General features: G+C 20.1%; 2 protein-coding genes across 2 annotated transcripts; one reads left to right on the plus strand and one right to left on the minus strand.

Moving 5' to 3' along the window:
* Nucleotides 1-92: 92 nt before the first annotated feature.
* On the minus strand, nucleotides 93-5,904 carry LOC100867413 (fatty-acid amide hydrolase 2). The gene is made up of 9 exons (XM_031918355.2): nucleotides 4,511-5,904; nucleotides 4,042-4,250; nucleotides 3,168-3,394; nucleotides 2,702-3,031; nucleotides 1,845-2,137; nucleotides 1,513-1,608; nucleotides 1,089-1,247; nucleotides 536-718; nucleotides 93-419 (listed from the first exon to the last, which is right to left on the minus strand). The coding sequence occupies exons 1-9, from the start codon at nucleotides 4,541-4,543 to the stop codon at nucleotides 330-332; spliced, it is 1,620 nt and encodes a 539-aa protein (XP_031774215.1). The 5' UTR covers nucleotides 4,544-5,904; the 3' UTR covers nucleotides 93-329.
* LOC100872310 (protein SPT2 homolog) lies at nucleotides 5,849-11,774 on the plus strand. The gene is made up of 7 exons (XM_086905028.1): nucleotides 5,849-6,257; nucleotides 6,337-6,481; nucleotides 6,573-6,704; nucleotides 9,857-10,014; nucleotides 10,236-11,196; nucleotides 11,318-11,539; nucleotides 11,623-11,774. The coding sequence occupies exons 1-7, from the start codon at nucleotides 6,204-6,206 to the stop codon at nucleotides 11,706-11,708; spliced, it is 1,758 nt and encodes a 585-aa protein (XP_086761154.1). The 5' UTR covers nucleotides 5,849-6,203; the 3' UTR covers nucleotides 11,709-11,774.
* The last annotated feature ends 962 nt before the right edge of the window (nucleotides 11,775-12,736 follow it).

The raw sequence follows: 12,736 nt of genomic DNA on the forward strand, positions 1-12,736 counted from the left end.
TATATATCTATGTATACATTTAATGATAGTAAATATTATTCATTTTATACCTATAATTATCAAATATTTTATTATATTTAATATGAATGTTATTTTGAGTTATATTTATTATATATTTATTTATATATTTATATTTATATAAAATTATAAAATAAAAATATACTATTAACTTATTATTATTCTATTTATATATTAACAAATATAATAATATATCATAATAACAATATATAATAAAAAATCTTACATTACAATAATATTTGATAATAATTATAAATTATATTATATTATAAATTATTATTAAATTAAATTAATATCGATTTTATAACAAATTAAGATGGTGGAACCCAACCACCAAATACTTTCTCCAATTCTCGTGCTACAGCCAAACATAGATGATCATTGTATGGAGCTGCTATGACCTAAAACAAAAAAATTATAAGATTATTTTTTATTAAATTATGAAGTATCTAAAGCTTATTATCAAATATGTAAAATCAAATCTTTTTTTCAAATTCAATTATTCAATAATAATCACCTGTACTCCAATAGGTAATCCATTTTTATCAATACCAAGAGGCACTTGACAAACTGGAAATTTTAAAACATTGAAAAGACACCAGTAACCAAAATTATATGGTCGTAAAAAAGCTGTATAATGATATCCAGCTGAATAAGGTGAAGATGGATAAAACAATATCCCATTATGTTCTAATTTATTCTGAAAATAAAAAAGCACTATCAAACTTTATAACTTTATAAATCAATAATTAATATCAAACTTTTATAACTTAAAAATTAAGATTAAGATTAATTTATTATCAATTATGATTTATTTAAGATTTTAGGAAATCTTATAAAATTTTATAAGAATCAGAGGAAATCAAATAATATAAATAATTATATAAAGATAATTGTTACATAAGCAATATATCTAATTGAATATATTAAATATTCATTGAAATGATTATTTTTTCCTTATATTTAACGAAAAAATTATTCTGTAAATAAATCTCAAGTGATAAATCTTTTAAGAAAAATTTATAATTTATAATTACTTAATAAAAAAATTATATTAAGTAAAATCTTACCATCAAATAATTTTTCATATTTGTAGTAACATTTATTGCCCATTTAGCATCTTCTGCAGGAAATAAATCTTCATCAATTAATTTTAGAATTGCAGCGAACGTTAATTCACATTTTCCAGTTAACAATTTTGAAATTTCTGCAAAAGCACTTGTACGATACTAAAAAAAAAACTTGATCTTAATATGTTCTATTTTTTTTTGTTATTATATAGATATATAATTACATTATAAGATTTTAGACATATTTTTAGTTAACAATAAAAATTCATGTTATATCATATTTTTTTTAATCGTGTGAGAAAAGATAGGAATATTTCAATAAAACTCATTCAATTTCAAGCAAACTCATAGTCTTTGACTAACTATTGATCTTTTCACTATATATATACATAATATATCTTTACAAAATTATATAAATTTATACCTTTCTATTTGTTATATTTAATTTGAAATCCATATTTTCTTGTGTCATCCAAAATCTCCACAACCGATAACTGTATTCAGAACCAGGTATTTTTATCTGTAATACAAATATATCATTAAAATTATTTAAGAACAAAAAAACATAAAATGTAGTATATGAAATATGATTATATACATTTACAATTAAATTCAATGTACATATATATATATATATATATATATATGAAATTATAATTAAAATGTTAAACGAATATGATTATCATATATCATATATATCATTATCACAAGTACTGTTATGAAGAATATAATTTGTATAATGTATAGCAAACTCACTTTTGTTATAGATCCATTAATTTCTTTAAAATGTTGTACAACTTTTAATAGAGCAGTTCTCATTTCATAATTTATTTTACTTGCTCTTATATCACCTGAATTTTCTTGGTAAAAGATATTAAGTTGTGTTATATCTACTTCTGCATCAAGATTAAGTAAGGATATTTTATCTTGAATTAAAACTTTTAAAAGAGGTATTAAATCTTCTGCTTTCTTACATATTGGACCTACTTCTGCCATTGAATTAGGATAATCTTCTTGTCGAAGTCCAATACCTTTTAGTGGTGTTAAACCTAAATTATTTAAATTACTTAGTAATAATTAATCATATTATAAATTTGTATAAAATTATTAACAGAAATGTTCAAGAAAACAGGAATGTTGCATGAATCGAATTTCAGAGAGTACCTTGCAATTTGAAAATATCGAAATTTTCGATAATATCAAGATTTAAAAAATCTCGAAATTTCAAAGAATTATGAGAATTTGAATAATATTTTATTTATTACAAATAAGATTTTCAATCTTTGAAATGTTTTAAAATCCAGCATTATAAAATTGTTAAACAGAAATTGTTAAACATAAAAAATTAAATATAAATGACTTAATTTAATAAAACATTAAGAGTGAATGAAGCAAATTTTGTAAAAGTTTATATTTAACAAATTTTCAAATTCGATTTTTTCGAAAACAGAATTCTATATAAAAAAATTGTATTTTATGCAATTTTTTAACTCATTTAGTATTTTTATATTATTTTATATTATACTTTTTAAATCATTTTTTCTGATTATATTACAATTTTAAAAACATCCTCATATAATAATGTAATTTGTAAGTTAATAAAATATGAAAACCTGCAGTTGGTTTAAATCCAAATACTCCATTAAAGAAAGCAGGCATTCTAATAGAGCCACCAATATCACTGGCAATAGAAAATGCAGTTCCACAAGCAGCAGTAATTGCTGCTTCTCCACCACTACTTCCACCAACATTTCTAGTGGTATCATATGGATTACATGTTTGTCCATATAAATTGTTTCTTGATTCAGTCCACAAATTTAGTTCAGGAATATTTGTTTTTGCTATTAAAATTCCACCAACATCTTTTATAAGATATATTGCTGTTGCATCTTCTTGAGAACGAAAATTACGTCTACTTATTAAACCCATTGTATGAAGCATACCTAAATAATTAAAAAATGAATACAATATTTAATAATAAGTCATTTAAAATTTAATAAAAAATATAATTAAAAATTATTTTCAAATTTTTAGACTTTTTTTTCATAATATATATAACTATAAACATATTAAAATTACCTTTTGCTTCATTGCTTTCTTTTGTTGTAAAAGGAACACCCAAGAATGGTTTTTTTTCTTTTATTAAATCAGTATTTTCTAATGTTTGTAAAAGTTTGTCTATTTCTTTGGCTTCTTCTAAAGCATCAGAATATCTATCTTCAACAACTGCATTTATTATTTCATTTACTTCCTTTGCTCTTTCTATAAATGCCGTTACAACCTCTAATGATGATATTTTTTTTGTTCTATAAAATCATTTATATAATAAATTTAATTTTATATTAAATTTAAAAAATTTTAAATTTAATTAGCTTTAATATTTATATTAGATTTGCAACAAAGTTTTTTTAATTAATAATTTAATTAAATATAAATATAAATATAAATAATTTAATTAAATATAATTAATAACTAAATTTTGAACTGATTTATTTAATCTTATCTAATCTTCATTTAAATTAATTTGTTTTTATTGTATTAAAATTATTTGTATTTATTTATTTTTTAAATTGATTTTATTAAATTAATTTGTTAAATTGATATATTTAATTATAAGATAAAAAAAATAAAACATTTTTTAATAAATAAATAAATACTTATATTTTTTTAAGCACATTTATGACTATCAAATAATATTAAATGATCAATAAATAATTATTAATCAAAGATTATGTAAAGTATTCAAAAAGATTCTAATTAGTTGTATATTTTCATTTTCATAATACAAAATATTTTGAATATTTTAATTATCAGAAACTGAATATCTTACAGTTTATATTTCGTACAATTAATCTTCATATATTGAATATATAATAACATATATTGAATAAATAATATTGCAAAATTGATATTATATAAAAATATAATATCAAAAGTAAAATTTATTAAATACCTGATTTTTTCAGCCAATTCTGATGCACTCATTAGTACTAAATTATTCTTGATTGGAGGGACTTTTTGTATATCATTTTTATAATATAATCCAAAAATTAAATCTATCAACATGTCAAATATTATATGAAATTGGACAAACGAACATTTCAAAAAATGTTTTAAAATTCTGGTTGACATTTCAAATATTATTTGGCATATGCCACTTTCCTAAAGCATATAAAAATTATTCAATTAGTTAATTTCATTCACCATACAACTAAAAATATTTATTATAAATAAAAAAAATTATTATAATTATTAAATATTTGAAAGGAAAGATTATTACATTTAATTTTCAAATATTTATATATTTATCTATTGCAAATAAAAAATTAAAAACAATTTTAAAAATAAAAATAAATATTCAATACAAATTATTATTTTACTAGTTTAATATATATTTATTTAGTAGTTTTATATATATATACCTGCGTTTTTGAATTTCTTACTAAAGTACACATATTGATAAAATTAATGATATGATATATACGTAATATATTTCAGGCAGATTTAAAAAAATTCAGCAATATTTATTTACATACGAAAAAATGATGAAGTTTTCGAAAAACTGCTTCATCATTGATTTTAAAGAGTTTTTAAATCTTCGTTGCGATGTATACACAAAATAACAATTTAAAAAATGAATGCTCAGATGAACTCGAAAAAAATTAAAAAAATTTTAGAAAAAGAAATTGAGAATGAAAATGTCAAGAAATTAATAATTTATAGAAATACATAAAAAAAAATATTATAATATCGATATTGATTTGATATACTTAAATAAATTGGTAATTGTTTTTTTTTATAAACCAGGAAATAAAGTCAATTCATTAAAACTAAGTTACAAAACATTTAAACTAAGTTTGTCATAATTTTAAATTAGATTTAAATTATATTTTTAATGTAAATGTTATAAGATGTCAAATTATATTTTTAATGTAAATGTCATAAACTGCTGGCTATGCAATTAAAATATCATTTGATTGATTTTAACTTGATTTATTATACATATATGATATTGATACATATATGATATATATATGTATTGTTTAAAAATGGTTAAATTAAATTCAGATCACATATAAGCAAAATTATTGAATAAAATTTTGCAGAACAAATAGAAGAATAAATGATGTGAAAATAGGAAAAAAAGAATAAAAATATGAAAATTAGCACCATCTGTAGAGTGTTGCAGATGAAACTGTGGAAGCAAATAGGATAAAGATAGCATAAGAATTGACCATCAGTACCATCTTTTGGATATCAAAGACATCTAAAAATATCTCTCAAAATTAAGATAAAGTCAAATAAATCAAATGATAAAAGAGATTATCTTTTTTAAGTGTTTTTAGAAAGATATTTTTGGCACTTAAGAGATAATACTGTCAATTTTTAATATATTTATCTTTCTCTTACTATTTGCTTTCTTTATGTTCATTTGCTACGTTGAAGATGACATTGATTCCACAATTTTAAACCTATTTTTATTTTTCTTTTACTATTTATTTTCTTTAACTAATAACAAACGAATTAAATCCACTTTTATTATTTTTTTTTTGTAAAAAAACTATAAGTTTCACTATTTAATAAGATATAGATATTACATATCTATATAAGATATATTATATTTTTGACTTTATAAGAAATGAGGAAAATGATGAACTATATCTCACAAAATATTCTGACATATAACGCGATACATCGCTCGGCATAATCTAATAAATGAAAATCTCATGTATCGTTTTATGCGAGCGTTTTCTTATGCTATTATTTTTTGACGCTGCCTACTTTATCCCGATTTCCGGTAACTCTGTCAGAACATGAAATATAAAATTTTATACGGTAGTAGATCTATCCTTTAATTTGTTTGTGACAATATCTTGCAAACATTTAGTTCATTCTTATTTCGAAGATCTTTGTTTCTAGTAAGCGTTCGAAAGTTTTTATGTGATCGTAAATTTCGTCGTCCAATTTAATTGATAATTTATAAAACGAATTCGCACATAATAATGTTTAAATAATTATGATGAAATATTAAAATGTGAACTTAATGTGCAAATATGATAAATATGTCATGAAAGATATCTATAATTTATTATATTCTTTGTTTTTACTATTAAAATGGATTTTGGTACTTTGCTGAGTGTGGCACAAAAAAATGAAAATAACAAGCAGGTTATTATATTTTTTTTTTGAATGTTTCTTTATTTATAAAATTATTTATTTTTAATAAAATTATATTTTTTTTTTATAGCCGATTGCTTGTTACCAAACAAAATTCTCTCCACCTAAAAAACCAACTAAACAAAGCAAATCACTTTCCGAAAATATAAAAAAATTTTTAGCTCGTAAAGAAGAAGAAGAAAGACAGAAAGCATTAGAGGAAAAAAAAAAGAGAGGTATTAAACTTTTATTCGAGTTATATATTTATAATATATATTTATTTATTATTATTTATAAATTTATAATATTATTATTGTTTTATTATTTAGAATTTATTAGCATTGCGTGATCATAAAGCCCAAAGTCGAATAAATAAACATTTAAAAGTATGTAAAGCTGCAAATAAATCTGTACTGGCAGATGCAATTGATAATGAGAACACAGCTGTTACAATAGCAGGTATGAAATATTATTATATAAGTATAAAAATGTGTTTTTTATGTATTAAGAATTAAATATTCTTAGATTGAAATTAAACAAAAATATATTAATTTTATAATAAAATTTATTTTTGAAAATATTAATGATTTTCAAAAGATTCATTATTTATATTTATTTATATTTTTTATAAATTCTTATGAAAATTTAAAGAAATATGAGATTTGATACATTGATTTATCAAATTCCATAAATATTAATTTTTGTTATAATTATTTATCATTTAGCATTATCATATTTTGTTTTTAATATAATATTATTACATATTATTACTATTAATTTAAATATGATGATAATGAGGATTTCATAAGTAATAAAAAATATAAAATTAGGATTTATATTTTAATTTAAATTATATTATTTTTATTGAATATGAATATATTTATTATATGAATAATATTTATAATATAAAATTTATAATATGAATATATTATATGAGTTGCATTATAATTATCAATAATTTATTAATATAAAATATAAGAAATTTATCTCATAAATTTGATGTATAAATACAATGAAGATGAATGTAATAGGTTATCATGTGGGTTTTGCAAAATAAATTATTATAAGTCTGTGTATGATCAATGATCTACATATTAATGAGTATTTAGAAGTATCAGTCTATATATCCATAATGGGCAGTATTTTTGCCCACAGGTAATTGAATATGAATATATACAATCAACGCAATGCCTTCTTACTTTTCCACCGTCCAACAGGGCAGTGAGATTTTGTGGATTTACATGGCCAAGGATACCAAACAATTCAGGTCAGAGTAAATATAAGTCTTGAGTAGTTTAGGGGCCAAACTCTAAATTGATTTTTATTATTATTGATCAAGTTTTGAATGCATAAAGTGATACACAATAACATAAATGTTCAGATGCTAAGCTATTATTAACTTTGATGCTCTAACAAATATACTTTGTTATTTAAAGAGGAAATAAACATGAAATTGTATCCACATTGATAAATCATTTATTGTATGTAATAATAATAAGTATGCATTTTTTTCCCTTTTTGGTCTGGGTCTCCCTGTATTTATTGGCTTATGCATTGGTCTCTTTTTTTGTGTGTCTGATATTCTATTATACTATGATTTATTCATTTTCTCCATATTTTTTGCCATTTTCTTTATCATTATCATATTTAGTTTCTATATGAATATTTAGATTCTACATGAATTTCTCATATTTATAGTCATTTTTTTCTGATATTACTCTGCTTTTTCTTTATCCCAAATTAGTTTTTTTACTTATAATGATTGCTCACTCTGTTTAATTTTCTTTTCTTTGCTTTAATTGTGTTTTTATTTAATTTTTAATATCTAATATAAGTATGTCAAATTAATTAATTAAAAAAGTTTGTAAATACAACAGATGATATATCAAAAACAAAATAGTTTCAAGTTTATATCTTCTTTAAAATTCAAGTATAAAGTATCGAAGTTAATGAAATGAAATAGATAAGAAATTTAATAAATTTTCCACAAATCAAAATAAGGCGAAAATGAAGAATAACAAAATTGCGTTTAAATTCGTTTTATAATAATTGAAAATTAAAAATCAATAAAAGTATCTCTTGGAGCATTGCAAATCATTTTAAATGAATGAATATAGGACAATTAAAACAGAAAAATATATTTATTATATTAATATCTATTATTTAGTTCAGGACATTTTATAACATATATGACACATACATAATTTTGTCATATAGGATTTTGTAACCAATTAAAATTACTTTAAAATTGACTTTTGCTAGGTCAAACTTATCATAATGTAAATTCTTTTTTTATCAATAATTAAAATTTTTTCATATATTATTAAATTATTTTTCACAATTTAGTTTTTATTATTTATTTGTATTCTTTATTCTGCTATCAAATTTTATTCTTTTTAGAAATTTTGTATTGTTTTTGTTATTCATAATTATATTATTATATATGATTATTATACTATTATTTTGTCTATCAAATAATAACTTATAACTTATATCTCATAAATCATATTAAATTTTCAAGAAAGAATAAAATTTAAGCTAAGATATAATTATATCAACTTATATTAACTAAAAAAAATATATATAATTGTTAAAATATTTATAAGGATCAAAGATAAAGAAATGACTTTGCATCTCTTAAATGTTTTGCAAATCTCAATGTTAAAATGAAACTTCTTTTGCCTGTTTATTATATTTGTTATAAAATTATACTGGATCATTGCAACTTAAAGAAAATTATACATACATTTCTGTTTCTTCTAATTCAGTTTGTCTTATAGTTTGAATCTAAATTTAAAAAATTTATGATACTATAAATTAATGCGCTAAATTGACAATAAATTTAATTCAATTTATTTCAATTTCATATAATATACATATATATATAATTCAAAGAAATATATATTATGATTTATATATATACAGATAATTCTATATGTGATTTAATGAAATTTAATAGCAAAAAAAAAGCTATTGAAATTGAAAATTTATTCCATTATATTGTAATAACATATCATTTTACAATATAAAGATCAATTTTTACAGTCTATTTTTCAGATGAAAAATATCAAATATTAAATATATGGAATTATTGTATATGTGTATATATATATATATATATATATATATATATATATCATGATATATATTTTTTACATTCTATATTATTTTACATTCTATATGATTAATAATAAAAAATTATTTTTTGAATTTAATAATTTCTGTGTTATTCTATAAAATATGTTTCCAATACATGATATAAAAACTGTTTTTAATTTTTTGATATTATTGCAATTTCCTATTGAAAAAAATATGATATATATGATTGAATAAATTATATTTTTTAAAATTATATTATTAAAAAATTATATTTTTTAATAATTAAAGTTTATTAGTGTATATTACAACTATTTATATATATATATTGATATATATATTAATTATGTTTTTTATTATTATGCTGAATATATTAAAAATTAATAATATAATAAAAATTGAAAGATAAGATAAATGAAGTATGCATGGAATATGAATAGATGGATAATACATGCAGAAGCACATTTTAATTAATATTGAATATTGAATATTTAGGTACTTTCATTTGTTTTTAGGTCCATCACAACCTGATGAAGATGATTATGGATATGTTTCACAGGAAGCATCTGCTTTTTATAATCAGTTAATGAGTAAATATAATAATACGTCTTCGCAAAAACCAATTTTTAATGACTGCCGAAAGAAGACAATAAAAGATATAGCATCTACAAAGGTATGAAAATATATGTACTTATATTTTAATATATTATTATTATTATGATGTAAGAAAATTGTGCAACTTTTTAAATTGTTAAAAAGTTGTTTTTTCATTAAAATAAGAACAAAATATTTCAGTTTATCAGATTTATAATATCTTTAATATGTGTCAATATAATTTCTATTTAAATATACTAATAATTATTATTCACTTAAATTATTTAATTATGATTTAAGGACAGAGTGAAACAAGCTTTAAAACAACAAGAAGAGGAAGAAATTTTAGGACATCGTCGAAAAAGAAAGCTTCTTGTAAAAGAAACAGAAACAGAACAAGAAAAAGTTGAGAAAGATATTAAAGATGATAAAAAAGAAAGAGATGAAAAACCAAAATCCAAAAAGAAATCTATACCACCACCAATTGATTTTACAGAATTATTGAAAATTGCTGAAAAGAAACAACATGAACCAATTGTAATCGATGTTAAGCCAAAAAATGATGAACCAGAAAGATTAATGACAAAGAAACAAATGAAAGAATATGCAAAAGAAAAAGAATGGCGAGAACGAAAAGAACAAAGAAATAAACTCGGTAATGTAAATAATAAAGAGGCAAGCATTGTTGCATCTAAATCAAATAAAACACAAGATAATCGTAACAATACTAATTGTAGTAGTAAAGTCTCAAATGTGTCCGAAAAGATAAATACAGTACCTGCAATTTTGAACAAAATTCCTTCGAAAGTAACAGGATTGCAACCTTCAACTAATAAAAAATCCATTGACAAAATTAATCTTAACAAATCCGGCATAAATAAGTGTAACATATCAAAAGTATCCGAAAGAGATATACTTTTAGAAGAAAGGAAAAAATTAGAAATAGAAAGGAAAAAATTAGAAGAAATGCGACAAACAATTGAAGAAGAAAAGAAAAAATTAAAAATAAGCAAAACACACATTGAGGATATAAAAAATGCAAAATGTGACAAGTCAGTATCAAAAATGAAAATCTTAGATAAACAAGAGTTATTAAAAAATGCACAAAAAGAATCTCTAAAATCTAATGTAACAAAATGTCGTATATCACAAACAATGAACGATAAAATAAAACAATTCCCACCAGCAGATCTTAAATCAATTAAATCTAAACATGTGCCTCATTTAAGGGAACAAAAAAAGTCATTCATTAATAATAAACGTAAGAAAAATTTTACTTTTAATTTATTAAATTGGAGAAAATAATATGAATGAATTAATATTTTCATAATCGAAATTTTATAATTTTATAATTTTATGTTTTTATATATTTAAATATGTAGGTCGTATAATAGATGATGAGGATGAAGAGGAATATGATTCTGAACTTGAAGATTTCATTGATGATGAAGTAGAAGAAGGAAATGAAGATTATAGTAAATATATAAGTGAAATATTCGGTTATGATAAAAATAAATATAAATATGTAGACAATGATGATGATGCAGCAATGGAAAGCAGTTTTGCACAACAACTCAAAGAGGAATATGTATCTACTAAAATAGGTAAAGGGTCTTTTTATAATATTTTATAATTTTTCTATTATAGCTATTTATGAAAATAATAAATTAAAATTATTTTTTTTGAGGCATTATGGAAGATTTAGAAGACATGCGTATGGAAGCTTTGGAGAAAAAACGAAAAGCTTTTTTAAAAAAAAAATTTAAAAAGTGATTATAAATAATTGTTTATAAATTTTTATTATATTCTATTTAATAAACTATTATATGCTTATACAAATTTTGAACTATTAAAATTTTCTTGTTTTTTAAAGGCTTGTAATATTACTTTATTTTTTAATCACAAAAAATTATTTATTTATCCTATTCAAATTAAACTTTTTTAAATAGAAAAAAAATTTAGTAATATTTCAATTTTTATGATTGTTAATTTTTATGATTATATAATATGTAAAAAATATAAATATTAATATTAATAATAATAAAAAGAGGAGAAAATATAAAATATAAACTAAAAATAAGAATTTGCTTGCAAGATAAAATAATATAATATACAAGGAAAGACATAACGTCATACAGAAAGAAAATTTAATGCGAGAAAAATGATATTTCGTGGATATAGATTTGCATTGGAAAGAATTGTGCAATGAAAAAGAATGGAATTTAGATGCTATTTATATGATTAAGGGAGAAATGTCAGAGTGTCATTATAGCAATTTAAATTTATTAGTTTTGCAATCTAAAGTTTTCTTGTTAAAATTTTATTTAATTAGAATGAGGAAATAAAGGAATAATATCATGAAGAAAATACTTAAAAAAAAATTCTTTATCAAAATTTAACAACGACGGTGATGAAATTACGCGATTTTTCGATTAAATAATTTTAAATTCAAAGTTTTTTTTTATTTTTAAATAGTATTATCAAATTTATAATATTTTTATCCAAATTTATTTATCTTACTATTTTTTTAAAAAAAATATAAAACTTCTATTACACATGGAAATTTCAATTTTCATAATTCTGTTATTGACAATAATTTAAAATATATTAACAATGTTTAAAAAATATTATTAAAGATAACCTATAATAAAAAAACAAAGAATATTTCAAATGGATATTACAAATGCAGATTATTCTACTATGGAATGAAGATAATTACATATTTATTTAATACAAATAAATAAAGCCATTTTTAGAATGAAAAAAATTATGTTTTTTGTAACAATAATTTTAATGAATAA

The sequence above is a fragment of the Apis florea genome, unplaced genomic scaffold (genome assembly GCF_048593485.1).
Source record: "Apis florea isolate Af1SG1 unplaced genomic scaffold, ASM4859348v1 contig_2350_pilon, whole genome shotgun sequence".
In the NCBI taxonomy this organism is placed as follows: Eukaryota; Metazoa; Arthropoda; class Insecta; order Hymenoptera; family Apidae; genus Apis; species Apis florea.

What these genes read in the sequence shown, in the direction of transcription:
- LOC100867413 (XM_031918355.2), bottom strand. Translation starts at nt 4,543, where the DNA reads ATGTGTACTTTAGTAAGAAATTCAAAAACGCAG. An exon ending in TAAGAAATTCAAAAACGCAG is followed by an intron (nt 4,251 to 4,510) that starts GTATATATATAT and finishes TATATGCTTTAG; the next exon opens with GAAAGTGGCATATGCCAAAT. An exon ending in AGAAAGCAATGAAGCAAAAG is followed by an intron (nt 3,032 to 3,167) that starts GTAATTTTAATA and finishes TTAATTATTTAG; the next exon opens with GTATGCTTCATACAATGGGT.
- LOC100872310 (XM_086905028.1), top strand. Translation starts at nt 6,204, where the DNA reads ATGGATTTTGGTACTTTGCTGAGTGTGGCACAAAAAAATGAAAATAAC. An exon ending in AAGATATAGCATCTACAAAG is followed by an intron (nt 10,015 to 10,235) that starts GTATGAAAATAT and finishes TTATGATTTAAG; the next exon opens with GACAGAGTGAAACAAGCTTT. An exon ending in GTCATTCATTAATAATAAAC is followed by an intron (nt 11,197 to 11,317) that starts GTAAGAAAAATT and finishes TTAAATATGTAG; the next exon opens with GTCGTATAATAGATGATGAG.